The sequence below is a fragment of the Neltuma alba genome, unplaced genomic scaffold (assembly GCF_004799145.2).
Source record: "Neltuma alba isolate B1F8T4 unplaced genomic scaffold, ASM479914v2 tig00002353_pilon, whole genome shotgun sequence".
Lineage (NCBI taxonomy): Eukaryota > Viridiplantae > Streptophyta > Magnoliopsida > Fabales > Fabaceae > Neltuma > Neltuma alba.
The window spans coordinates 48,604-75,934 of NW_021632829.1; the positions used below are offsets into that span (position 1 = coordinate 48,604).

The window sequence follows — 27,331 nt, forward strand, 5'->3', positions numbered from 1 at the left end:
TATTAAATGTATGATAGCTAAATTAGAATTTTATTTTCTATATATTAGCATATGGAGAAACCTATAAACCCTCGTTTAGGGGTTAATGGGCATGGATACATAGAAAATATAATATTCTCTATTTTTGAATGAGTTATTCATAGCCTTTTAATTTTTTTTCTTTTAAAAAAAACTATCACGTGCAAAATTAAACAGGATTTTCTATTTGAAGATGGAGGGAAAAATATTTTTAAGAAAATTTTAATACTCAATAATTATTTTTTTTCCCAACAACCCATTTGCAAATTTTTTATTTTGCACATTATTTTGAAAGAATAAATAATATTTTAAAATAAATTAATAAAATAGAACAATATAATTTAAACGAATGACATCTGCTGAAAACTCTAGTCCTCCGCACGATATAGTGTGCGCTTATATAGTTTCGCTCTCAAAGTCCCAGGCTCATACTCCCTTCATGTTTCAAACTTGACAAAAAAATCTCACATTGTTATATATTTTTTTAGTTCTATTTATAAGATATTTTCAACATGTTTCATGTTGATCAAGAAAAATATTAAATTTTATTAACTCTTATTTAAAATTTAATAACTTTTTTAATTTTATCCTTATTTAATATATATTATATCTTATGTAAATAAAATCCACACAATAATAAATGATGAGTAAAATTATACATCTACATGAAAAATTTCTCTCAGTGCCTGATTAAAAATTTTTTTTATCTCTCTGTCCTATATATATATATATATATATATATATATATGGGTGAAACGCCTTATCATATTAAGTTCTTTTAGTAAATAACAGATAAAATAACAGCAGGAGAATTGTTTGTATGGAGGGCTTGCTTACTGTAAATTTTTTAAATATTAAATCCACATATAACACAAAGTTGAAGAAAGATACGTTAATTAAGGTGTGGGTACGCACATAAAATGGAGATCTATCTTTTATTTTGGTCCATTTAATTATGGGCCTCCAATTGTGGACCTCGATCGACTTCAAATCTCTAGTTATTTGGGCTTATTAATAAACTCATGTATAGAACTAAAAAATCATAAACTAATAAAAATTGAGTATAGTAAAACGATTGCCTGTAACAAACCAAGGTTTGAGAAAGAATTGCATATATTTAGTTCCAACCATATCTAAGATAGAATTACTTCTAATCTACTACAAGAATGACAAAAACAAATAGCCTATATTTACTTTGTTTTTCTCTAATAAAAAACAAGCTTGTATATGATGGCGCGCTTGCTTGCATAAGGATACATGTCTATAAATATATGAGCTAATTTTTTAAATAAATTCGGAATAAGAATAATAAGAATGACGAAACAACCAGAATATATATATATATATATATATATTTCTTATGCGTGCTGTGTGCTTTCGTTTCTTAAGTGAGATAAGGTATCAATTCTTGACACTGAATATTTGTTCTTCTTTAATTTCGCTATCTGCCAAGCTAAGAATATATATCACAATGCTCCATCTAAAAACCTTCCCTTTAACATAACTAGGATCAACTATAAAATTCACACGCGTTCGTTTACTTCAAAATACAATTGAAAAAAAATAATTCTTGTTCTTGCTGTTTCTTGTGAGTGTAAGGGAGATTATTGATAGAGAAAGGGATTACAGCATAGAAAAGCTGCTAATTAAAGATGGTGAATAGTTATGGAGAATATTTAACTTCAGAGTTTGGGATATCTCCCAGCACTGCCATATTAACAGTCATCATTGGGTGCGTTTGCGTGTACATGTTGGTGAAGCGTCAATGGCAACCAAAGGAAAAGCGAATGCTTCAGAGTTCAAAAGCACTTGCAGAACTGTACGGTGGAGAACTTGCATGGAAGAGATTGAACGATTATAAGGCAGCTTTGGCCATTCCTGATGACGCTTTGGATCAAACTGGTCTCCTTTTGAAGGATTTGCTTGCCGTGGATGATGAGCAACGCCTTGACTTGGACAAGATTCAGGTTTGCCACCTTCATTGCTCTCTATATACTATCACTGGTCCTTAATATAAGAGCTCTTTAACTAATTTGAGTAGATTACAAAAATTATTTAGTTAGTTATTTATAACAAAAATAGGTTGGTTTTTTTAAAAAATTCTTTTTAATCATGATTATCCTTTGATGGAAACCTCATAACATGTATAACTAATAGGGATATTTTAGAAAATAAATTATAAATTGGAGAGACAAAATGAATTGAGACTCTTATATTTAGAATCAAATTCAATTTCCAACTGAATCTTATACTAAAGACCGAAAATAGTACATAGATATAATACCTACTTTTCTTCTCAAGGTCCTTTATTTGACCCAACTGACACCAAACATCTTTTTAATTAAATCTTGTTTCAACATCAAGTTATGTGTTTTTTTTTTTTTGTGTGTGGGTACTTTGGCTGTGAGTTCTTTTCACCCGAAAAATGTTCACATAAAATGACACTTTGTGTGTTGAGAAAATTACAATAAAAGACCAAATATGAAAGCTAATAAGGATCACAAAATTCGCAAATTAGTCTTAAAAACCTTTCCTCTGCATCTGCAAACAATTTTTTTTTTTTTTGCAAAAAGGGTGATGACTGAATTGCACTTATTGTTAAATGTGCGATCTTTTGAATGGTAAAGTGTCGTACTGTGACTAACAAATTTTCACTTCCCAAGTGCTAAATACTTGTATTTGGACATGTAAATGAGTGTTTTTTAATTTTGGCAAAAGAAAAAAGCTTATTTAACACTCATATTTGTAAACTTCAGTACTCACATGATGCAAATAAATGCAAGCTAAGTAGGAGTATTCACAATTTGGCATAGAGAGAATTTAAATTCATAAGCTCCCATAGAAGAATTTAGCACTAAGAAATCGCAAATTTAATAATGAGGGTGCAGTCATTACGCTTCAAATAACTTCTCATTTTGCAGTTCAAAAATAATTTCCCTTTTTTGTGAAAGAAATTTTAAAATTAAATTATATCAATTAATGATTTCATATATAATAGCATTCTTAGTCCGTCCTTATAGATTGATTGTATTTTAATTTACGTCTCTGCGGTTTTTAATAGTTCGTTTCAGTCCTTGTAGTTTCACAATTTTATAGTTAGCTTTAACAAATGGTCCCTGTTCATTTAGCGAATATCGGTTTTGATCCTCATGCTAAAACCCAGATTAAATCTTTATAAAATTATAGAAATCAAAATCAATGATTTGAAACTATATGGATCAAAACCAAAACTACTGGATCAAATTGTAAGCAACTTACAACAAAGATATTAACCCTAAATTAATTTGAGGATGTGAAATTGTGAATGTGGACGCAATATTAGAGCGTGGTGGAGAAGCTGGAAATGGCGGGAAGGCATGAAGGAGTGAGTATACTGCAATCAGCACATGTCCGACATTCTGATAAATCTTTTTTGGTTCATGAGATTGAATTGGCACTTGTGGAAATGCTTATCTACAAGGTATTGCTTCATATTATATTATTATATATAATCTCCTTTATTGCATTTTAATAATAATAATAATAGTGATTTAGAATTATATTTTTTAATTTATTTATTATGAGGAGGAATTATTAATTATTTGCTAGGGAAAACCTGAAGAAGCTTTGAAATGGGAATGCATGGCCTATCAAGAAATTCAATTCGATGCTCGACCTCCATTCTTCAAGGTACTTCAACTATGTAAATTATTAATTATGTTTTTTTTGCCACTAAAAATAATATTACCTCTGGTTCTTAATATAAGAGTTAATTTGACTTTTATTTTGATTCTAAATATAAGATCTCAATTCATTTTATCTCTCTTATTTATTTATTTTTTTCAAGATAGTCCATGTAATAATGGTAGTTCTAGCTAATATACTTGATTAGCAAGAATATTTTAGAAAAGACAACACCTATTTATTATAGATAACTAACTTAACTTATTTCCTCAATCTATTTAAATTAGTTAACTAGCTCTTATATTAAGAATCAGAGGTAGTATTATATTGTTCCCGTGTATTGCACAAACTCATAGTTTTTTCCTTTTTGCCATACTTATACAATTTGTTATAAATTTATACTCCGTATTCGTTTTTTTCCCAATAATATCATTTTAACTAAATTACAGGCAATAATATATGGAATGATGGGAAATTGGGAAGAAGCAGCGCGATATTGGGATGAATTTGTGGATGTGAGGGATGGTCTTGTATCAATCGTTGGGGAAGGCTTTCTGCCAGCAGGAAGACTTCACAGAATTTCTGATTTCGAAAAGTTCAAAGGAAGAGTCCAAAATCTCCTCAACGAAATTATCAAGGCAAAAAAGTGAATTACCAGATATTTAAAAAAATAAATGAAAAAAAGAGGAAAATTCATCACTTTGTCTTAATATTTTTAAATTCACAATTGATCGTATTTACGGTTCATGAATAAAATAATTTCCCGAGTGCTACGGATGATTATTATTGATTACTAGACGGTTCTTTCCCGCATTTCTGTGCAGGTGGTAGTGGGCCATTTGTTTTTGTTTTTTTTTAAATATATTATTCAGCTAATCTGTTCAAGATTTATAATTTTTCCTTCCTACAAAGGTAATTTTTCAGAGGCTCAAACTCGAGACCTAAAAAGATTTAATGAAGCCTTACATCACTATACTAATTCTCCCTATTTGTCTCATTTTTTTAACCAAAAAACAAATCCCAAGTTTTTTGTGTCTTATATTTTTTTTGGGCCAAAATCAAAATAAAGCAACAAATGTTACTCAAGACTGTTTAATTTAGAACTTCCAAAATTGTCAACTTAGTTTCCGAAAATTTAACAGGGAAATTTAGAATTTTCAACTTGTGTGTGAATCAAGACATTTTTGTTAAATGATTTTTTTTTAAGCATTACTAAAAGAGTTGGGAATCAGAATTAATTCATATTTAATGTAACTTAGAAATCGATCATTAATGATCCTTTTACCTTATGATGAATTTTTTTTTTTTGTGGGTCAAAATACCTTATGATAAATTAGTTCTACATATTTTTGATGGGGGAAGGAGTAATTTTTTTGCATTTATGGTACAAGTTTAATCTCAAAGTAGTATGTTTTAATTAAAACCAACCTTGTTAGTAAAATATTAATATTTCAGTTAATTTAATTTAGGGTAGGTTTGATATCACTATCAATGTAGAAATTTTGTTGATAATGATCTACAAGTTTTTTTGAATGTCAGTAATGCAGCCTTCAACTCACTTAAAGTTTTCATTTATAAAAAAAAAAAAGAATTATAATGAGATCCTAAAAAAAAATTACAAAATAAGTCTGAAAAATTGTCATTTCTTATTTTAAAACTTGTCATTATAAACTGCTTAAGCTGTTATTGAAATTTTTTAATTTTTTTTTTTGAAATCTCATTGTAATTTTTTCTTTATAAAAAGATAAGAGGTTAAGGTAAACTAGTATTTTAAAATATTTTTTCAGACGTATCTAATACCTTGAAGTATTTAATGATGCATTTAACTCTCTAAAGTTTTTTTTAAATGCATTCAGAGCTTTAAAATATTTCTAATGTAATTTTTGTACTTAACAATTTATGGTGATGAATGCACCAAACAATAATTTGGAATATTGGATGTATTTAAAAAAATTCTTAACAGTATAGGATGCATCAAAATATAATTTAATGTATTAGATGTACCTAAAAAAATATTTTAAGATATTAAATATATCAAAAATATATTTTAAAATGTTGAATACATATAAAAAATTAGTTGAGGAAGCAAGTTGCAGCTTAATTCCAAAAACGATTAATTAATTAATGGTAACATTTTTTCCTTTATTTTTTCGCTCACGAAATGCTAGACGAGTCCAAAAGTTCGGTTTGGCATTAGGTTTGCATGAGGGTCCCACTTTCGACTCGGTGACAATCCGCATTGTGAAAATTCACGAGCAACTGAAAGCTTCAACAATCCCTCCTCCTTTTTTCACAATCACTCAAGATCAATAATCGTCATCAACCACTTTATACGAATCACTCTTCACTCTGAGATGAAAATCAAATCAAATTCAATTCAGCATTTCCCCAGAAATTCATTTGCTTCATCATGGGCAACCCAATTACACCAACCTCCTCTTTCAAACCTCTTTTCTTCATCTTCCAATCAAAGCTCCTCTGTTTCTCTCTGCTTTATCTCTTTGCCTCTCTTTACTTCACTTTCTCTCAATCCAAACAATGCTTCTTCACGTCATCGTCTCCCTCCAATGATCCTATTTTGTCTTCTTTGTATTCCTACCCTTCATCTTATGGAGAGCACAAGTATGCGATTCCAACAACCCGCTCTACCTGCTCTTCTCCAATTAAGTTTTCTGGTATGGACCATGATTTCTATGAACTGAGTTGTTGGATTTAACTTTTATTGAAATAGTGAATTTAGGTTGATGGATCTTGGTTCTTTGAATTCAGATTACTGGGATGTTTTGAAGGTAATTGAGAATTACGGCAAGAACTCTCCGTCTTCCTCGTGTGTTCTGAGGTATATGCAGGGTAATACGGATAGCTTTGGAGGGAACTTCAGTACATACAAGAGGTTTTCTTATTTCGATCACCAAAGCGATAATACCGAAATTCCCTGTGGTTTTCTGAAAGATTTCCCAGTAAGTGATTCTGGTAAGTTCCCCGTTAAACTGTCTGCATTCCCGTGTTTTCCTTCTGTCAGTTCTTCGTTTCAGCGTGTCTGAATTCCATTGAATAGCTGCTTCCTGAATTTTGATGTTCAGTTGGCTTTAGTCCTTAAAATCAGTGACACACCAAGAGACTGATATGCTGTGAATTTTTATTTTTCCACCACTAAAAGAACTTCACCATTCAAATAATGAATTGTTCTGTTAGGCGGAATTATGCTTGTTGAGAATTGCTTTTGAACCTCACTGATACTGAAAATCAATTTTTCCAGAATTCATTTTCTTTCTGTGGGTCATGAAGTTAATATGGTTCTAAATTGAACGTTGATGTTCTGTCTCTTTATTCAGATCGAATTGCCATGGAGAAATGTGATAGAGTGGTTGTAGTATCAGCAGTCTTCAATGATCATGACAAAATCCGGCAGCCAAGAGGCCTTGGATCAAAAACAATGGACTTTGTATGTTTCTTCATGTTCGTAGATGATGTTACTCTAAAGGGGCTTAAACACCATGGACTTCTGAATTCAACACAATCCAGTGAATACAAGATAGGTGTATGGAGGATCGTGAAGGTTTCAAGCCAAAACTTGTATCAGAACCCAGCAATGAATGGAGTTATACCTAAATTCTTAGTCCATAGATTGTTCCCGAATTCGATATTCAGCATTTGGATAGATGCAAAACTACAATTAACGGTTGATCCATTGTTGTTGATTCATTCGCTTGTTATAAATGAGAATGCAGACATGGCGATATCAAAACACCCATATTATACTCACACCATTGAAGAAGCAATGGCTACTGCAAGGTGGAAGAAATGGTGGGATGTCAATGCCTTGAAGATGCAAATGGAGACTTACTGTGAAAATGGATTACAGCCATGGAGTCCCAGCAAGCTTCCTTATGCCTCAGGTATGCTTTTGGCCTCAGCAATAGAACTGTTACAGTGCAAGAAAATTTAGTTTAGTTTCAATTCCTCCCAATGCAAGGCTAAGCGCAAAAACTCAAATCTGAGATTTAGACTCCCAGAATTCAAAGACATTTTACCAATCATACCAAAACTAATTTGTTAATAATGTTTACAACAACAACAAGCCTTATCCTACTAAATGGGGTTGGCTATATGAATTGCACAACGCTATTATATTCTATCAATAATCAAATCCTTAGATATGTTGTTAATCAGAAGATCTGGTTCAATGATATCATTGAGAGTTCTTTTCAGTCTTTCTCTACCTCTTTTTAATAATGTTTATTATTAAATTTTTTTAATAAAAGCATAAGACATTCCTTTACAGTAATCTATTTAGAACTGGTTTATTAGTGATTATTTTAGTGATGGTTTTGGGAGTTGTGTTGCATAGTGCGCTTAATTTTTGTAATAACTAATCAAGTTCCAACCCAGCATCTAGATGATAGATGATTGTTTCAAGGAACGTGGAAAGCCTTATTAAGCCGTTGACAAATGTATACAAAAATAATGAAAGTCTCTATTGGGGAAGGCTCGTCTAAGGAAGGTCTAATTTAAGTCATAGACCTGAGAATAATATGTGGGGTTTCATCTTTCACAGTATGAACTTGAGGGGAAAAATTAGAAATGAAGTAGGGAGAAGGTTTGAGTCAAATCTCAACGATCACGTCACAATAAATGTGTAGATGATATTCATGGTCCCAAAGTAGTTGTGCCACTGCCTCTGGAGTGTGTGGTCCTAAACCAAAGAGCCTTTGGATTATATATTGGCATTTAAGTCACAGTAGCACAGTTCTTAGAACATAGGGTTGGGGGATGCGGGTATCACATGCGACGTTCATTTTCTCCTTTTTCAGAGGTTCCTTGTTGGGTTCAATGTCGCCTCTGCATGGCACTTTTTTTTATTTATTTATTGCGTTCTATCTTCTGCCATCCCCACACATGGGTTTCTCATGTCTCTATCAGATAAAGGGAAAGTAAATCTGCACCCAAAATTAGGTGCTCTCCCGGTCCTAAAATATTTTTGTAGTGCAAATTACACTACAAAAAGCGTCTTATGTTTAAGACTAGAAGAGTATATCGTACCGCAAATTATGCAATGCAATGATACAAAAATTACACATTGTCTAATGACATGTCTCGTATTTGTAACAAAGCTTAAAAAAACCTTTTCCTTTATTGGTTCTGAGGCAGATGTTCCAGACAGTGCTCTGATCCTGAGGAAGCATGGGATGCGCAGTAACCTGTTCTCTTGCCTCATGTTCAACGAGTTGGAGGCATTTAACCCAAGGGACCAATTGGCCTTTGCCTTTGTGAGAGATAACATGAGACCCAAAATGAGAGTGAACATGTTCGAGGTAGAAGTTTTTGAGCAGGTGGCCATAGAATTCAGACACAACCTGAAGCACCTTGAAGTGGCCAAAACTGCCACCAAAATGCCCAGCACTAAAGGATCCCACAGAGCAGAGTCAGACACGCTGTTTGAAAATGGAGCGTCTGGCGGCGGATGCTCCAACTATCTAATCACAATGTGGGGTGAATCCCCACGATTGATACCCAAAAGTTAAGGACAGAATAATAATATGATTATTATTTGTTTATACAGAGTAAAGCGAAGGATAAGGAAGAAATAGGGGAGCCTAATTATTGGGTTTGTCTTTTGACAAAGTGTTAAAATCATAGACGGAGTCCAATACTTTAAAAAAGAGAGTAGGAGAGAATCTGTCTTTCATTTCATGAAGAAATATTAAAGCTGCCAGCTTGGGACAGGTTAGCAGGAACTTTCTGGTCTTTTGCTCTTTTGTATTTATTCTTTTCTATATATTCTCTTGGCTGGATTCCTTTTCCTAGTTGATGGTTTTTGATGTAAAGGGGAGGTAGAATAGTGAATTAATTTATTATTAGATGATTCATGGTTCATGCCTGTAATCCATTTATATTATTAATTATATAAACCCGTCTTTTTTTTTTTTCTAGTTATGAGCATTGACTTAGAGTTAACGGTGACAGAGCAGAGCTTGGCATTGCAATATTTTTTTTATTTGATTTTTTTGTGAGTATTTGATGGTTTTTATCGTTGAGTGAGTTATTCCGAAACAATAAGCTTCTTTTATTTTGAATTTGTAAGTACAAGAAGTGGTTACGAAGACTAACGTTTCCGAAAATTGGATCGAATGTGTCACATGTATGGGCTCTGGCTCAAAATGACGTGAAAAAATTGGGAGAGTAAGAATCGACCACCAACCAGTCAAATTGGGTGAATCAGTGGGAACTGAAAATATCGGACTAACAGGTAAGAAAAAAAAATATTTATGTCAAATTTCTTATATCAATTATGTGAAAATTCTCCTATCACATATATTAATCGTAACTGGATAACTAACATTGTGCACCCTAAAATGTTCTGCATTTGATAATTTAAAACTAATTTGAGAAATATGTTAAGTTAAACAGATTATGCAAAACGGTGTTACTTGAATATTTTACTGGGGCTTTAATTATTTCCTCACCACAGACTCTTAGCCACTACCAACAAAATAGCACATTTGGGGTAGATTTGTGACTAATTCGAGCTCTTGCACGTATTTAGTACAAAATACAAATTGATCAGTCATACAAATTTTTATCCGACGGAATTCACATTTTCCAGCGCAATTTTCTTGATTATTTTGTTACTGCGGCCAATCTAGTGTACTTTTGTCTTCTTCTTTTTTTTATAAGATTCAAAATTTTAAATTCGTCCGGTCCTTATTTATAAATTCCAGTTTTGAATTATCTAAATACTAAATACATTTTTCACAATTTTACCTCTAATTAATTGCATTATCTCTTTTCACATATTCTCTTTTTTTTTTTTTTTTTGCTTCATCATCTCTATCACTCACCTTCACTCTTATTTAGGAAAAAAAAGTATATTTTTAACATAATTATTACTTTTAATTAATATTGATAATATTTTTAAACCATGTAATTCATTCAATTGAATATTATCAAAAGTACAATTCCCATCCTTAATATAAGTTACTTACAATATATTTCATATTGCTAAGGAATGTATTAAATTGATAAATTTTTTTTTAATTTTATGCTTATTGAAGGTTTTCTCTATCTTTATATTGACAAATCATTTTCATATTTCTCCATTCTTTTTCTCCTTTCAATCAGAATTAAATAAAGATAAAATTAAAAAATAAGTACCCCTCCAGTCCTTAATATAAGACCCATTTAACTAATTTGACTACATTAAAGAAGTTAGGTAAGTTCGTTAATTATAAGAAATATGATACGTTTTTCCTAAAATACCATAATCATCTTTCTTAGTACCTTCTCTCCCTCTTCTACTTGATTATGGTTGGGAGAGTATCCATAGGGGTAATTTAGAAAAAATTGATAAATACTCAGAACCAAAACCAACTCAACAATTGGGTCATATATTAAGGACCGGAGGAGTATTAAATATATTAAAAGTAATTTACACTTGGGACAAAAACTTTCCCTACAAATAACTTACAATGTAGAGAAAATGGTATCATTGAAGCAACTTTTAGAAGCAATTTTGCTATGCATGTACGTGAGAATTTTATCTCGGTTGCTCCTTACTAAAAACAAAAATATCCTTTGGCCTTAGCCCCGGGTCAGCTATATCCACTTATTGGTGACGTTTGTGGATTGACTCATCTTGCTGGTTTCTCTGAATTGAAACAAACCGTAAAGCTCTTGCAAACTTGCATTCCAGAGAGCAATTTTGAATTAAAAAGTCACCTTCAATCGATGTTCCAAGTCCGTTTCAAAAGGATTGCATGATACCTAGAATCGCACATCAACATGCCACATCTCACAACATTTGGAAGAATTTTGTTGACTGGTTTTTGACCATCAATATATGTGTGACCGACTTTTACTATAATCACCAGCTTTCCAAAAATAATCTCACACGTTGTTCACTATTCTTAGCCCACCCGATCCCGCACGGTTTCGTTTCTCCCCCAGATTCTCCCTCCCGAATTCCCCAACCCTAACTGAAATTCCCTCATCTATCATTCATTCCCACGCTCAGATCACATTTTCGTTCCCGATCATTTGCAGCATTGTTATTCAAATTCGAAATGACGAGCCAACATATAGCACGTCACAGAGACGATGCTGAGGTCTACCATGGCGAAGCAATCTGCAAGAAGAAATCTCGCGACCTGCTCGGCGAATTCTGCCTACCGGCAGGCTTGCTTCCGTTGGAGGACATCGTAGAGGTGGGGCACAACCGCGTCACGGGGTTCGTGTGGTTGAAGCAGAAGCGGAAGAAGGAGCACCGGTTCCAGCGCATCGGACGAGTCGTTTCGTACGAACCGGAGGTGACGGCGTTCTTGGAGGAGCACCGAATGCGGCGGGTGACCGGAGTAAAGACCAGGGAATTTTTCATCTGGGTCACGATCGCTGATATCTCAATCGACGATGACGATTCCGGTAAGATCACGTTCGCCAATCCCTCTGGCTTATCAAAGACGTTTTCCATTTCCGCTTTCGATGGCGAGAAGAATGAGAAGGAAGAAGGAAAGAAATAGGAAAATGCTAGCATGCGATGTAGACACCAGTCTAGTCAGGTCTCTAAGGACAAAAGTTGATTGAGATTTAGTGCATCCAGGAACAAGAAAAAGAGGAAGCTCATTATTCTTGAAGATATTTGAGCATAACACATTTATTTGCAGAAACCATCTATGAAGAACTCACTGTTCCTGAAGATGATGGTGGCTTCCCAACATCTCCTGCCTTGGCAATTGTTTCTGAAATATCATTGGAGCTTTAATGGCTTCCTTGTTGTCAGCACGACACACATGTGTAAACAGAACAAAAAAGGCAAGTAAAAATACTAGTTGGTCAAGGTGAAAAAATTGAAAGTGGAATACTGGAACAGTGGAACTTGATTTGAGATATGTTAGGGTTTTTCTAAGTGAATTATGTTAGGTTTTTTCCCCCCTTCTCTTGCAAGTCAGAAAATATGTTGTTGTAACTACTTTTTAAAATTTGGGGAAAAATATTAATTTGATTATAATAATATGAAATGTTAGGTATCAGTTTCCATGCTTGAACCATGATATTTGTGTGAAAAGTACTTTTGTCCTGACTAAAGGTCGCTAATCAAATAGTATAATCTATCATCATAAAATATAAAAGTTATAATAAATTACATTCATAAATCATTGAATATGAATATGAATTGTTTGAATTATTCCTTAAGTTTCATGTAATGCATGATATTGCAGAGTTATGTATCCATGCAAAGTAACGCAGTGGTCAAGTTGGTAGCTGAGCTCTTTCATCTAACTATGTTAAATTCAAACTTAATTAGGTTTAAGGGAAGCGGGTTTTCTCCGAACGGGAACCAATCCAACTTGAATCCAAGTTAATTGGTAATATCATATATTAGATTGCCAGAAAGAAAAATTAGCATTAAAAAATAAGGGAGAAAGAAATGAGGAGCTACAAATGTCAGCAGATTGAATTAAGGAAATTTCACTTGGAAGGATGCTATTTTAATACACAAGAAACCTTAAAACAATAAGCTAAATTTTTCTCTCTAGGCACAAATATTATCTATTAGAAGCAATCTTTTGATATTCATCATGTTATGAGAAATTAGTTTTTTTTTTTTTTTTACCAGAACGAACTCCTTTTGGTATTATTTGTGAAGTGGGAAGGGAGGAAACACTATTTGTGAATTGTGATGAGCTAAATTTAAGCCATTTTCTATTTTATCCAAAAACAGACCTTTTTTATTTGGGCCTTTCTTGGAGTTTTGAAAAGGCCTGCAAGGTTTAAATTCGACTCTGGCTTCAAATTTAAAGCCCACATATCTCCTAGGCAGTGTCTTTTTGGGTTTTCTTTTTAGCGAAATTGCAAATGAAAACCCCTTAATATGTAAAATTATGATTTGGAACCTTAAATTTGAAAAATAGCAAATAAGGACTGGGTCTTACTTTTGTAACTATAAAATATGGGTGAAATGTCTAAAATACTCTTTAGTTAAATTGTGATTTGATCTACTGAAGTCGTCATTCGCTAAAACGAACTTGTCATTTCCTATAGTCAACTCGGTATTTGGCATACTCTCAGTCAAGTTGTGATTTGGCTTACTAAAATTGTTATTCACTAAAATAAATCATTTTTCATAGTCAACATGTTATTTTTTTGAGGGGTATTTTAGATATTTTCTCATGATTTCATATTTGCAAAAATGAAATCAGGTCCTTATTTGCTATATTGAAGGGTCTTTTTTTTTTTTGCAATTTCCCTTCTTTTAACCTTCATGTAAACAATAAGTTAGTTTAGCTTTTCCACTTTTTTGCAAAGCAGGCTCCAAAGCCCGTGCGTGATTGTGTGTGTGTGTGTCTTTATATATATATATATATTTTGGTCGTCCAAGTTTTTGAAGAGCGATCATGATTCGCTCTTAGTGGTTTGGTCTTAAATTAGCTTCTTGTTTTATAGTTCAATGTAATTTTTATTTCATTTTTGGTTTATTATCAATTAATCGCTTCAAGATATTTGGTTCTTAATTTATGTCAAGCCAGTCGCACCTGCGGACACGATTGCAAGGAAGATATAAAATTACTATTTTTAAAAATTGCACACTATTATAGGGGACAATTGAAGTCTGAAGACTGACAGGAAAGCAGTATAATTTTGATTATGGTTTTTTTTATATTTAATTTTCTATTATTTATATTTAAATTTTAAAATATATACATTGAATGGTAAGGTTACAGGGCTGAAGAATTTTATTGTTGGAACTCGCTTTGCTTATACTATAAGTAATTTCATTTTCAGATTTGTTTTCAATTTTTTTAAATAAAATTGTCATTTCCTTTAGTAAGAAAAGGGTTGAGTATAAGACAAATGAAATATAAAAGCTGCAGAAGAAACAAATGCTGGAAAAAAATCTCAGTTGAAAACTAAAAATTGAGCAAACGGAGCGGTGGAGTCTCTGAGCTTGCTCCTGAGTTCTAACAATAAGCATAAGGTTAATTGTCATTAATCATAAAATCAAATAGATTTAATGTGTAATATAATCAACATAATTATTATATATACCATAATTATTTTTAATTATACAAAAAAATCATTCAAATTGTTAATAAAATACATGCAACTTATGTTATGGTTTCTGAAATAAGTCATAATGGTTATAATTAACAAACATCATAACAAATTATGAAAAAATATTTTTTTGCGGGAAATGATGAAAAAATATGAAATAAGTCAAGAAGACCTTTTAAGTCTGAAGTGATAAATTCAAGTTTTTTTGGCAGAAAAACTCAAACTAAGTAGTAATAGATATTAAAAGAATTAGAAAAGAATTAGGGAGAATTAAAAAAAAAGAAGAAGTTGGAAATTACTAAATTCCAGGTTTGGTAACTATACTTTATTTAGTGTTGACAATACTAAATTTGTAAACGAAAATAAGTTTTTGTTGACATCTTTTTTATTTGATACCACCTCTAATCCTTAATATAAAATCTTATTTAAATTTTATTTTGATCTTAAATATAAGATCCCACCCTAATTTTTTCTCATATTTATCCATTTTTTCTCAAAGAAATCCTTCTAATAATGATAATTTTAGCCAATACACTTGATTAGCGAAGATATTTTAGGAAAGACAACATCTATTTATCACAAATAACTAACTTAACTTATTTTTTTAATCTCTTCAAATTAGTTAACCAACTCTTATAAGATAGTATTTACAAATTTTTAACTTTTTTTTGGGGTCATTTTCTCGAAGAATTATGGTTAATTGGTTGTGACAGTTGTAGTGTTTATGAAGTCAAATCTATTTTGATTGAGAGAGCATCGTAAGACGCGTAAGTCTTGAAGGTCCTCCCTCGTATTACTTCGCATCAACGAACCCGGAAAACAAATTCCCTCCGTCCCTCTCTCAATGCTCCGTAGCATTCTGGACGATCGTATTTTCCGCCCACAATTCTCTTCACTTTCTCGTTGGATTCACTCTCCAACTTCCCTTCAGGTTTCGATCCATTTCAGGAAGCTTCAGGCTTGATTCGCTGAATCACTGAAGCCGAGCCCAGCTCAATGATCGGATCGAGCATGTCGAAGAGGCTGCCCTACACGAATAAAGATATTGACTATGACAACGCCAAGTTTCGCCACCGTTCATTCTTCAAGGTACCTCCAGGAAATTAGATCTTAGCTTGGAAATCATCTGGAAAGTTAGTTATGTTAAATTTGAATGGGACCCAGAATTTGATGGATGATAGCTATATATATTGTGGTTGGATTCTGTATTGGTGGTGTTTGTATAATTTGCAGCGATAAAATTTCGATTGATGTCAACCTGGGTGGGTGGACAATAGTTTTTCAAGTTTTACAATGGAATTTGATTAGAGGCTTATTGTATTAATGCAGAAATTTTCTAGATATCTTGATTTTGGTTCTCAAAATGAAATCTTTTAAGCTCAGCTGAGTTACATGAAACTTGTGACTGATTGACGTACACTAGCTAAGCTTGCTGGCCCTATTGAAAATCTAATTATTGGTACTTGTCTAGGAGAGTGAAAGCATGATTTTTAAGTTACTGACATGAAAGCATCTTGCATCTTATTTGCCTTATTCTGTTTAAGCCTGATTTTGTTTTGCCTTTTAGAGTTGTAGTTGTTTTGGTTGATACATACGAATTTTTGGTGCCAAATGAAATGAAAATATAACCCCCAGAATCAAAGATTAATTTTCTCAATTAGGCTATGTTCGATTTGGGTCACTCTAGATAAGTTTCTATTTTTCTAGAGCAGTTAGAAACACTTTTTGGACTAAGGTTGCTTTAACGCGTAAATCCGTTTAAAACTTGGCAGAGCGCATTCTTTTCTTTGATCTAAATGTTGATTTGTATAATCTGATCTTTTGCCCATGACTTCTGATTCTTATTTGCATTGCTTTTTCAATGGAGATGTGATGCAACACTCACTCTCACACACTTGCACAGATGCAAAAGGGGGCAGCAGAACAGTGATGATGGGGGAGAGGATACACATAACGTAGGAGGGAGATTGAGCTTAGAAATGAAGAGGGCTATAAGACCAGGAGGAGGGGGGATATGAAGAACTTGAGGGGAATAGGAAGGAATGGAGAAGAGATTGAAAACAAGGGGATAGAGAGTAGCTAAACCATATTAAATTTCGTTTCATTATCATCTGAGTACAAGTGTTGCCTAGCTGCTATTTATAAAGTGAGATTTCCTCCACATGAAGGAAAACACAATAATATCCTAGGGTTTCAGCCAAAATATCATATGATAAGTCTAAAAACATAAAACATAAGAAAATATTACTTGCAAGCTAGAACAGAAAGTAAATAAAATAAAATATAAAAGTAAGCTTAGTTTCCTCAAAATATATCAATTCTTATTTCCCATAAAGATGTGTCATGGATATAATATTAAGTGTCCTGTGTAAATTATATCAGGCATGAGGAGCAGAAATTTCAGTGAATAAGTATATTTTTCTGCCATGGTTCTAATGGTGAGTGGTTATTTGAAATGGATCATAAAATATTGAAGGTAACCGTTGTTGCTGATCCAATATTTGTTGTGTAAAAAGAATGATAAAACTTTGAGACTATGGGAACTGTTTTTCAAATTTTACAAGGATTATTAGTTTACCTCTTTAGATTGCAAAATATGATCAAATATGTGTTTCGTGTTCATGACTTGGTATCGGCTTAACCTTATTGAAATGGTAATCTTTGACCTTAGTTTCTAGTATAATTGATCATGCATGGTAGAAAAAGATGCATCACATGTAAAGTTCCTGTTTAAACTTCTCAAGAATAAAAAGAAAAATAAGCAGTACCTATTGATTTTTCATCTTTTTTATGCCCATTTATTTTTGCCCTTTCTCTGATATATAACATTTAATCTTCAGTTGTTCTATGAATATCAGCTCACTACTTTTAAATTAATGATTTTCTATGCCATAGTATTTAAAGGAAAAGGGATTTACTGCGTCTTGATTTTCCAGGCCTTTAGTCAGAGCTTGGCCACTAGCAATTTAAAGCGTGATTGTACTAGTTGTAGCACGGGAAAGTTCCTGCTTTTACTGCTGGTATTTGGTTTAGCATATGTTATGCTGACTCACACAAGCCCCAGTCCTGTTGTTTCTGATAATCAAGCAATTGGTGACAGAAAAGGTGAAGGTAACCTCATCACCAGGGGTGGAATCACACTAAAAAGCCTCTTGAGACGACCTCCAAGGCTTCCTCCTAGATTACCACCGGATAATATTGGTCACGGAAAACAAGATGTTGGATCAATATGGACTGCCAGGCAACAAAAAGTCAAGGATGCTTTTGTTCATGCATGGTCTGGCTATAAAAAATATGCTATGGGTTTTGATGAACTTATGCCGCTTAGCCAGCATGGAGTTGATGGATTAGGAGGACTAGGTGCCACAGTGGTTGATACCCTTGATACGGCCATGATAATGGGCATTGATGAAGTGATTGCCGAAGCAGGATCCTGGGTTGAAGCACACCTTTCTAAACGGATCAGTGAGAAGGGCCAAGTAAATTTGTTTGAAACTACAATCCGTGTTTTAGGAGGGCTTTTAAGTGCATATCATCTAAGAGGTGGGGAGAAAGGAATGAACTTGACAAATGCAGGACCTGAACCAGCTGTTTACCTAGAAATTGCCAAGAATTTAGCTGATCGCCTGCTCTCTGCTTTTACATCCAGTCCAACTTCTATTCCATTGTCTGATGTTATTCTGCGTGACTCCTCAGCCCATCCAGCTCCTGGCGGACTGAGCAGTACTTCTGAAGTTTCCACTGTACAACTTGAATTCAATTATCTCAGTTCGGTATCTGGTGATCAGAAATACAGTGTGGAGGCTATGAAGACCCTGGATCACATGAAGACTCTCCCCAAGGTTGAAGGATTGGTTCCTATCTACATTAGGTATGGAAACGTATTAGATTTATGTAGTGTACATGCCTCACTTTCTTCAACCACAACTTTTCGTCTGAAGTTCTCAACTTTTTTTTTTTTTTTTTTGGGTTCAATGTCTTATTTAACCTGTATTTTCAGACATGCCCAGGCCATTGTAGACCCTTTTCTCCTTTTTTTTAATGATTTTCTTCCACAAAATTGATATTGGCTATAACTTTAATGCAGCCCCCATTCTGGCCAATTTAGTGGAGAAAACATCAGACTGGGATCTCGTGGTGATAGTTATTATGAGTACTTAATCAAAGTGTGGCTTCAGTCTGGAGCTAGTCCTGGGGGTAATACAACGTACCTGTATGAAATGTATGTGGAAGCAGTGAAGGGTGTTAAGCATCTTCTTGTTCGAAAATCAATTCCAAATGGATTAGTTTTTGTTGGAGAATTGCCTTATGGATTAAATGGTGGTTTCAGTCCAAAAATGGACCACCTGGTATGCACTGACTCCTTTTCATGTTTGACATATCTTAAAGTCCACTTAGTTCCTTAGTTGCTGGGCAATTGTTTCTTTTTTTGCTCTATACTAGTAGAAAGAGTACGTTTATATCAAAAAAAAAAAAGTAGAAAGAGTACAAAAGGGCTTCTTAAAATTACAACTTATTTTTTCATATGTACTATATTATGTCTTACTGACGTTTCTGAACAATGGATTAGTATTTCGCTGAAAGTTATTATCAGGAAACAGATTTTTCAATTTTTTTGCTCCCTTGACAATAATGACGTATACTTCTTTCTCCTGCCTTTAGTTGAGAATTTTTTTTTTTTAAAAAAAGAATTCCTAAATGTCAATTATGAACTTCTTATCTATTTTTCTAAAATAGGGTGATGTTTCTGTTGATAATTGCTGCCCGTGCAGGTGTGTTTCTTGCCTGGTACTTTAGCTCTTGGTGCCACTAAAGGCCTTACAAAGGAAAAGGCAATGCTAAACAATGTGCTGAACTTTGAGGACATGGAAAATTTGAAGCTTGCAGAAGACCTGGCTAAAACATGCTTTGAAATGTACTCTGTAACTTCTACTGGTTTGGCTCCAGAAATTGCTTACTTTCATACCGAGGTTAGCAAGTTTTTTACGACATATTTTGATTTGTTGATTACAAAATGAAAGCAATTGTAGCAGAGCAGCTTATACATTTTTTCCCCCCTCTGCATGATGGTGCTCTCTAAGAAAATATAATACATATATTTTTCGTTGCTAAGTGATGAGTTGACTGATTATGCAGGAATTTTCTGAACAAGGTCTTGATGGAGGGAATAAGAGCTCAGAATATATTAATGATATTATAATAAAACCTGCTGATCGGCACAATCTTTTGCGACCTGAGACTGTGGAATCATTATTTGTTTTATACCGTATTACAGGAGATCCAAAGTATACTTCTGTTCCCTGTTTTGTATTGGCTTAATTGACAAAATATCCTGGGAATATACCAAAGAAACCCAGAACACAAGTTTAATATTTCTGTCTTGATATTTCTTTGATGACCTCATTTATTGTGCTACAGATATCGTGAATGGGGTTGGGAAATATTCGAAGCCTTTGAGAAATACACAAGGGTTGAGACTGGTGGATACACTTCTCTGGACGACGTAACTACTGTCCCTCCTAGCAAAAGAGACAAAATGGAAACTTTCTTTCTGGGAGAAACGCTGAAGTATTTATACTTGCTCTTTGGAGATAGCTCTGTTGTTCCATTGGATAAATTTGTTTTTAACACAGAAGCACATCCTATACCAATCAATTTGAAGAAATGATATGTTTTTTATGGCCGCGAAGGCATTCAATCGACAGAAAGCTTCTAGCCACCAAGAATGAAGTGGCACGAAGTTAATCGTGAATTCCTTACACGGAGCAAGAACACTTGTTGTTGTAAAGGCATCGAGTCGCTGGGATATCAAGGAACACAAAATGTGGCTAATATGTGTTCGAATCTTGCAACATTACAGCTCCCGACACTTTTGGTTATTGGACTTTATTTTTCCCCTCACTTGTATTGATGAGATTGTAAAATTTTGTTTCAATGATCACTAACAAAGAGAAGCTTTTGTAATTATATTATCTGATTTTCCAATGATTTTCCGGCTGGATAACGTTCTAGTCAATACATGATTATATTTTTACCTTCCTGTTAATTACATGCTATCTTCACACCCACGTTTTGACCTTCGATGGGTATCATAATGACTGCAAGTTTTCATTATCGCTACAATAAAGATGATCACCATCTCGAATGACGCTTATGTCATCTATCTCTGCTTTCTCTGTATTAATAACTCTTGTAGGTTTTGATCCCGCAAACTTTTCTTCTGCAGGTTCACAAATTTATAACAGTTAGAGTGAGAAACGAAGCAAAGTAGGAATTTATTTTTGTCAACCCCAAGTTATTTCAGTTTTGCTACCATAAGTTCAGAAATCTGATTTCCCTTTTTCAAAAAAAGGCAGGGGGGATTGAGAGAGAAAGCTGACCCTTTTCTTTCTAAGCACCTATATTTCTAAATTATCGGTTCAAAGTAGTATTCCTTTCAAGGTCAAAGCTTACCAGCAATCTTGAGCAGCTCTTGTATTGAATCAGGCAGAATAATCAACTTCCCGCGCTGTCCGCGTGAAGTACTGCTGCTTTGGCCTATCAAGTGAATCGTGACTCTCTTCTTCTTGAATCTAGCCACTTCTCTATCGCTAGGACAGTTAGGATTGCTCGGATAAGAATTTTTATATACACTCTCTAAAGGGTAGTTAAATGATCTGGGATCTTCATGTTTTCTGTCTCTGGTTGTGTCGTTCCTAACATGGTTTAACCTATCTGGCTCCTCAAAGTCTATTCTATATTCATCTGATCTCTCCCTATCTCCACAATTAATGAAGAGGTTAGAATTGCTCTTGTGATCTTGCTGTTCCACCTGAGTTTTTGATTTCCAACCAACGAAATTCGAGTGCTTTGCATTTGCATTTCTTTCTAGAAGTATGTCAACCATCTCTGGATGCCCTTTGAATGTAACAGCATGAGTATCCCTTACTCCATTTTCAGTTGTCACCTTGTGCAATGTAATCTCCGAGTCTGTGAAGTTTCTGTACCTTCCTTCTTGGACTAATGAATCCTGGAGTGAACTGTTTGTGTATGCATGAGAAAAGCTTTCTCTCGCTTTCACTCCATCCAGTTTTCCATGAGGGACCAGTCCAGGTTCTGCATTTGGATACTCAAAGCCCAAGCCTTCTTGTCCCTTTAATCTCTGTCAGTATAAATAACAAGTGGTTAGGACAATTTTGTAGCCAATATCATTGCTGTTATTTTTGTTATTGCTTTTGCTGGTTTTTAAAATAATGCATCTCTTTTATATATATATATATGTATGTATGTATGTATGTATGTATGTATGTATGTATGTATGTATGTATGTATGTATATGTATATGTATGTATGTAATCATTTTATGAGGCTGTTTTATATCCTATTTACCATGACAAGGTTATCCATTATGATTTTTGAATCTTCTGGATAAGCTTCAAAAGCCTTCAGTAACGAAGTTTTGTTGAGTCGTAAAATTTGAGAGAGCTCTGCAGTCCGGATAGTGAATGGTTGTGGCCTGTGGGTTAATATCCCAATCTCTCCAAATGTTTCTCCTAAAACTGCCTTCCTCACAACCTGAATCTTTCATGTGAACAGTAAGTCAGATAAAGTGGTGTCATCTAGTACTCTAATGAAAACAAAATGTTTGGTTGATGTAACATACTTGATTATACCCATCCATTTGGCGAACAAAATCCTGCAACAATCGGTCATTTGAATAGTAACTTTTATTAGTAGGTATTCTTAGAAAGACCTTTGCTTCATGATCATCTTCATCATTTATAAAATACTGATTGTCTAAACTAATGGCTTTCAACTGTAACAATATCCATGTTTAGTTAACTCACCACTGCCCCTGAAACTAGCACGCAAAAATCTGTAGGAACCTCATTTTGCAGTATCACATCTTCCTTGGGTGGAAAATACTCAGCTTCCATTTCTGAGGCCTGTTATTATAGTTACTTCGTCAGACTTCGTAACCTTGGTTGATTGAAGCAAGATGATAGAAATTCAGAAGATATATACTTACCAGTTGGAAAAGGAAGTCATGGGAAACTCCATGGAATAGGTAGACTTCCTTCACTATAGGAAAGAAGAGATGATTTGCGATGCTTGAACGAATTGCCTTGGGCAGAGCATTTAATGTTTCTTGTTGTTTCAATCCTTCTGTTTTAAACCTCAGACATAAGTGTGACAACATTTGATCTTGTAGGTGATGCGGCAGATGATTCCTTGATGCAAACTCTGATGCTGCTCTAATCGTATCTCTCTGTGGCACTCAGAGCAAACTCTTGTTAGTTGTCAGAAGAAAGTTCCTCTTATTTGAGATGAATTCTACTTATAAACTCTGATGTTGCTAAAGTCAAGGCCAAATAGAAAAGGGTGTCAGGTAACTGTTAGGAGGACTTTTCTAAGTTTGAAGGATTAAGTGCAATGTCAAGTATTGTCATCCCAGAAGAAACAGCTAAGCTGATATGAGGAGACAGCATCTTTTTCTTTTTTATCATGCTATGTCCAATTCTTTTGGAGAACACCCAAGGAGTAATCTCCACTATCATTACGCTGATGTTGCAGAGTGCATCAATGAGATTGCCTAAGGTGACCCCCTGAATACCAAAACAACTCTTGAGCTAAGAAGCATGTGAAACCTGTGCTAACACACTGTAGCGCGACAAAATTTGAAGTGTTCACATGTGATTTAAAGTGCCATAAAGTATCATGCAACGTCTAATATAAGTGTCCAACACACATGCAAGGCTCTTTTTCTGAAGTGCCTGTGCTGTCTAAGTAATATCTAGTATGATGACGATTGTCAGAGAACTGATACTTGAAAAATTCAAACTTCTGCAGATGAGTGATAAATTGAGCAGTAGAGGAGGCAAAAGGTGAGAGCACTAACAAAAGTTTTGGTGTGGCTGGTCCAGTGAACCACAAGGTTCGTCATGTTTCCAATGATGTATGATGTTAATCCCAAATTGAATAGCATGAACACAGTATCAAACAGCATCTCCGCAGGGTTTTGAGCATGTAAATCCCCGTAGCCAGTAGTGGTAAGTGTTACAATGGACCAGTATATTGCAGTCACATATCTGTCCCAAAGATCTTCTTCTTTGAAATTTGGCTGCGTTGCACCAATCCAGGTCCTTTTGGAATCAGGATACTTCTCTGCAATTAGATAGCAAGAGCAACCGGCACAGTGAACAGCAAACAGTGTCACCTGAAATTAATCAATAAGTCAATCAATATACATGATAAAATTTATATCCAGACGCGCTCTACCCAAGTGTTGAATAGAATGTTATGAATAGTGTGACTTGTTCTTCAAAGTCTGTGCAATGTACAGGGAAACGTGTTTATTTCAATCAAAATTGAATTTGGAAATGAAAGATATGAGCTTTAGTGGCTTACGGCAGTGAGTTTTATGCACCTGGTCCAGAAATAGTTAAAGCGAATGTCTTTCTCAAGTCTGAAAGAAAGTAAAGGAGCAAGTAAGAACTGTGATATCCTTATGACTGGAATTTCGAGATGTTGCAGAAGACCAAATCACCGGGAGCATGAGTTGAGTATGGATGATGATGAACCTTGCAAACAGAGAGCTGACTCGTCTCAGACGCCATAACCGAAGCATGTTAAGCAGGTCAAAGCCAAGCTCACTGCTATGGTTTGTGAAGAGAAGGCTGATGGACTGAAATGGTGCTGTTGAGCAGACGTCAAAAATAAACCAGGTAGATATGTACCTGTGAGTTTGAGTTTGAAGTTATATCAAGAAGTGTTTTTGAAGTTCACGTTCCTCTTTAAGTAATATGCATGTCTCAAAAAAATAATTTAATTATATGGTCTTCTCTATTCTGGAAAGTTTAGAACTCTAAACCAAAAGATGCTTTACAGTTCATTTTAACCAAAATACCCTCACCCTTATTACTTATATGATTGGATTTCTCTTTCTATGAGATAACAAGCATTAACAGGAAGCTTGAAGAGGAATCTTGGTGCCATTTTTCTTGTTCTTCTTCTCAATTTTTTTATGGAAAAAGGATCCAAATGAGCTGTGTATTTACCTGATCGCAATTTTCCAGGGATCATCAACAAGGAGGTGAGAGTGACTATCTAAATATGCAACAAAGAATGTGAGCACGATGTCAATGGCAAAGAAGCCATCAACAACGTTGTCGATGATGAACAATGCATCTTGCTTTGTAGACAGAAAGGCAAACTCAAAGGGGCATATCCAGGCCGAGTAAATGACAAGAACTACCAGAATCATCTCCCAAGCCCTGTAAATAATGAGCGTGATAAGCAGCAACCACAGTACCATAAGAATATTCACTATCATACATACATATATACTTATGTATATATTGTCTCTCTTTAAGCTCTAGAGAGTCATTACCTATATCTCGGATCGAAAGGGGAGATTATGTATCTTCGGAGTTTGATTTCCTGCACCATTTGGGCTCCAAGAGATGGAAGAAGATCATTAGACAGAAAGTTGCTATGAGAAAAACTTCCCATATTGATTTCATCTAAACAGAACCTCTGGAAGAAGTTCTTTGCACAGGAAAATGACATATTCTGAGTTTGCATCCCTCAAGACTGTAGTAGAAGCTGTTAAATTATAATGATACTGGGAATATATATTGGTAGGGAATAAACAGGAAGCATATGCAGCTAGCAGTGCCAAATAAAGGGTTCAAAATGATGGAGCCGTAGAACTAAAGAAGGAAGCTTGTTTGAAGAAGAATTAAGAAGAAGAAGAAGAAGATGCATATAGTGAATGGTGTTTCCGGCTGTACATATTGTGAAGGTAGTGGCAGTTCCGGCATCAGTATATATAGGCCATGTTTTTCAGGCACAGATTGCGTAGTTACTATTTCCATTTCATATCCGAATATGGAGCAGCAGCCATTTTAGAGTGGGTAGGGATTCAACATATGGATGACACGTGGACCACTAAGGTTTTATTGCAGAGGTTGTCATTGTAACCCATGTGCAACAAACAAGAAACCAAATTTTAACTCGTTTTCTCTTGGATCTTCTTAATTACTTGTAAGTTGTAAGTTGTAACATGGGATGTCCGTTTATGCAAAGCAATCAGAACCATAAGCCATAAAAAACCAGTTTCAGTGCGCATCATCTTGATCAATATCCTAAGTTTATCAGATTTAAACCATCTATATCTGATTTAAACAGTTCAGATTTAAAATAATTAATTAATTATTTTTAAATAAAAAAACTATTTTTTGAAAAAATAGTAGTTAAGAGATTATCTCTATTTTAGATTCTATACATATTAAAATAATTATTTTGAACAAATAAAAATATAAAAAAATCAAACTTGGCCATCCAAATGAAATATGAACAATCCAGATCTGATGAGTTTAAGGTGCTTGTCAAAGATATGAGTACCGAAACTAGTTGCAAGTATGAAACTTACTCCCCTCAAACTCTCTCTCTCTCTCTCTCTAGATTTGAATCGGCCGACAATTAATTCTTCTTATTCTTATCGACCTTAATTTAGCTGTGGCCCACGTATGATTTAGTTGATGATGATAATCATTGCTTACAGAATCTGTATTGAGAGGTACTGTCAACTGTGGCATAATACTTCTGAATTTTTCTGGTCATGATCGTTGTGTTTTCTAAATTTTTCATTAATATTCCTTTTCCCTTTTTGATCTTTTTCCTTCTTATCTTTTATTAAGATTCTTAGATCTCTTGCAGGGCATCCCTATTATTTATGTTCGGGTTTTCAGTGTTGGCAATTCTTCTGGTACTAATACCTCCGCACGTTAAGTGGGCTACAAACTCCCGTACTGTTCCATTGATATAAAAGGTGTTAGTATCAAGTTCATGACTTGAAAAAATTGGTTCACTTTAATGCATTTAGGATATTTCCGGAATACTTCTCGGAGGGATGAAATTTAAGTTGCTAAAGAAAGATACTATGATATTTTCTTATGAAGTAAACATTTTTTATTATTTTCCTCGAACAAAAATTAAATATAGATTTATATTTGGAAACCCAAGAAAATACATCACATGAATGAAACAGGGTCGTGACTAGGATTTAGACATGAGGGGTTGAGATTGAAAAGCACATACAACCTAATTTTACGTGAGGTTTCAGTTTATTTTTTAATTATAAAGTTTTTTTTTTGGCCTTTTTAGTCCATATAATCATTGTTATTTTAAAAAATTAAACTTAATATATATGTAAACATTTGTGAAATTTCATTGTCAGTATTTTTTATTAATAAAATTAACTATGTTAAGTCTAGAAGACTAAAAAGATACCTTATAAAATTAAAAAAATAAAATAGAATCTTATATAAAATTACAGGATTAAAAGTGCACTCATACTTTTAAAATATATAATAAGATTAATACAATTTTTAGTCCCTTAAGTTTATCCTCATTTTGATTTTGGTCTCTCAAATTTCAAATCATAAGTTTTGGTTTCTGAAGTTTCCTTCCATTTAAAACATTAGTCCTTATAATTTAATAAAAATTTGAAGCATTTTATCCTTTGAAGAAAAAAAATGTATGGTTTAAAATTCGAAAGACTTCAAGGTTTAAAAAAAAATAACTCGAGAGACTAACACCAAAATTCACACAAATTTAA

General features: G+C 33.9%; 5 protein-coding genes across 6 annotated transcripts; 4 read left to right on the forward strand and 1 right to left on the reverse strand.

Annotated features, from left to right (window-relative positions):
- The first annotated feature begins 1,597 nt into the window (after positions 1 to 1,597).
- LOC114722450 (uncharacterized) lies at positions 1,598 to 4,359 on the forward strand. Its single transcript, XM_028908481.1, has 4 exons — positions 1,598 to 1,985; positions 3,341 to 3,478; positions 3,607 to 3,687; positions 4,131 to 4,359. Exons 1-4 carry the CDS (start codon positions 1,671 to 1,673, stop codon positions 4,329 to 4,331), a joined length of 735 nt encoding a protein of 244 aa, XP_028764314.1. The 5' UTR covers positions 1,598 to 1,670; the 3' UTR covers positions 4,332 to 4,359.
- A 1,732-nt stretch (positions 4,360 to 6,091) lies between these two features.
- On the forward strand, positions 6,092 to 9,281 carry LOC114722499 (uncharacterized). The gene is made up of 4 exons (XM_028908548.1): positions 6,092 to 6,356; positions 6,451 to 6,654; positions 7,017 to 7,580; positions 8,833 to 9,281. Exons 1-4 carry the CDS (start codon positions 6,092 to 6,094, stop codon positions 9,204 to 9,206), a joined length of 1,407 nt encoding a protein of 468 aa, XP_028764381.1. The 3' UTR covers positions 9,207 to 9,281.
- A 2,463-nt stretch (positions 9,282 to 11,744) lies between these two features.
- LOC114722457 (uncharacterized) lies at positions 11,745 to 12,439 on the forward strand. The gene is made up of 2 exons (XM_028908495.1): positions 11,745 to 12,099; positions 12,342 to 12,439. Exons 1-2 carry the CDS (start codon positions 11,745 to 11,747, stop codon positions 12,437 to 12,439), a joined length of 453 nt encoding a protein of 150 aa, XP_028764328.1.
- Positions 12,440 to 15,560: 3,121 nt separating this feature from the next.
- LOC114722480 (mannosyl-oligosaccharide 1,2-alpha-mannosidase MNS3) lies at positions 15,561 to 20,768 on the forward strand. The gene is made up of 6 exons (XM_028908526.1): positions 15,561 to 15,819; positions 17,667 to 18,601; positions 18,818 to 19,079; positions 19,503 to 19,700; positions 19,867 to 20,015; positions 20,149 to 20,768. Exons 1-6 carry the CDS (start codon positions 15,727 to 15,729, stop codon positions 20,396 to 20,398), a joined length of 1,887 nt encoding a protein of 628 aa, XP_028764359.1. The 5' UTR covers positions 15,561 to 15,726; the 3' UTR covers positions 20,399 to 20,768.
- On the reverse strand, positions 20,666 to 25,553 carry LOC114722467 (potassium channel KAT2). Of its 2 annotated transcripts, none has more exons than XM_028908514.1 (11): positions 25,100 to 25,553; positions 24,768 to 24,983; positions 24,291 to 24,446; positions 24,118 to 24,175; positions 23,609 to 23,926; positions 22,739 to 22,978; positions 22,557 to 22,655; positions 22,373 to 22,405; positions 22,099 to 22,284; positions 21,184 to 21,871; positions 20,666 to 20,950 (listed from the first exon to the last, which is right to left on the reverse strand). In XM_028908514.1, the coding sequence occupies exons 1-11, from the start codon at positions 25,291 to 25,293 to the stop codon at positions 20,820 to 20,822; spliced, it is 2,319 nt and encodes a 772-aa protein (XP_028764347.1). In that variant the 5' UTR covers positions 25,294 to 25,553; the 3' UTR covers positions 20,666 to 20,819. The 2 variants fall into 2 exon arrangements, with proteins under 2 accessions (XP_028764347.1, XP_028764339.1); XM_028908506.1 differs by having other exon boundaries at positions 22,099 to 22,290.
- Positions 25,554 to 27,331: the final 1,778 nt, after the last annotated feature.

Coding starts and splice junctions, on each gene's coding strand:
- LOC114722457 (XM_028908495.1), top strand. CDS start 11,745: ATGACGAGCCAACATATAGCACGTCACAGAGACGATGCTGAGGTCTAC. Junction 12,100..12,341: donor AATCGACGATGACGATTCCG/GTAAGATCACGT, acceptor ATTTATTTGCAG/AAACCATCTATGAAGAACTC.
- LOC114722499 (XM_028908548.1), top strand. CDS start 6,092: ATGGGCAACCCAATTACACCAACCTCCTCTTTCAAACCTCTTTTCTTC. Junction 6,357..6,450: donor TTCTCCAATTAAGTTTTCTG/GTATGGACCATG, acceptor CTTTGAATTCAG/ATTACTGGGATGTTTTGAAG. Junction 7,581..8,832: donor CAAGCTTCCTTATGCCTCAG/GTATGCTTTTGG, acceptor GTTCTGAGGCAG/ATGTTCCAGACAGTGCTCTG.
- LOC114722480 (XM_028908526.1), top strand. CDS start 15,727: ATGATCGGATCGAGCATGTCGAAGAGGCTGCCCTACACGAATAAAGAT. Junction 15,820..17,666: donor GCCACCGTTCATTCTTCAAG/GTACCTCCAGGA, acceptor TTGATTTTCCAG/GCCTTTAGTCAGAGCTTGGC. Junction 19,701..19,866: donor TTGCTTACTTTCATACCGAG/GTTAGCAAGTTT, acceptor CTGATTATGCAG/GAATTTTCTGAACAAGGTCT.
- LOC114722467 (XM_028908506.1), bottom strand. CDS start 25,293: ATGCAAACTCAGAATATGTCATTTTCCTGTGCAAAGAACTTCTTCCAG. Junction 24,447..24,767: donor CCCTGGAAAATTGCGATCAG/GTAAATACACAG, acceptor TCAAACTCACAG/GTACATATCTACCTGGTTTA. Junction 20,951..21,183: donor AGAGCTGCTCAAGATTGCTG/GTAAGCTTTGAC, acceptor GTGAACCTGCAG/AAGAAAAGTTTGCGGGATCA.
- LOC114722450 (XM_028908481.1), top strand. CDS start 1,671: ATGGTGAATAGTTATGGAGAATATTTAACTTCAGAGTTTGGGATATCT. Junction 1,986..3,340: donor TTGACTTGGACAAGATTCAG/GTTTGCCACCTT, acceptor ACGCAATATTAG/AGCGTGGTGGAGAAGCTGGA. Junction 3,479..3,606: donor TGGAAATGCTTATCTACAAG/GTATTGCTTCAT, acceptor ATTATTTGCTAG/GGAAAACCTGAAGAAGCTTT.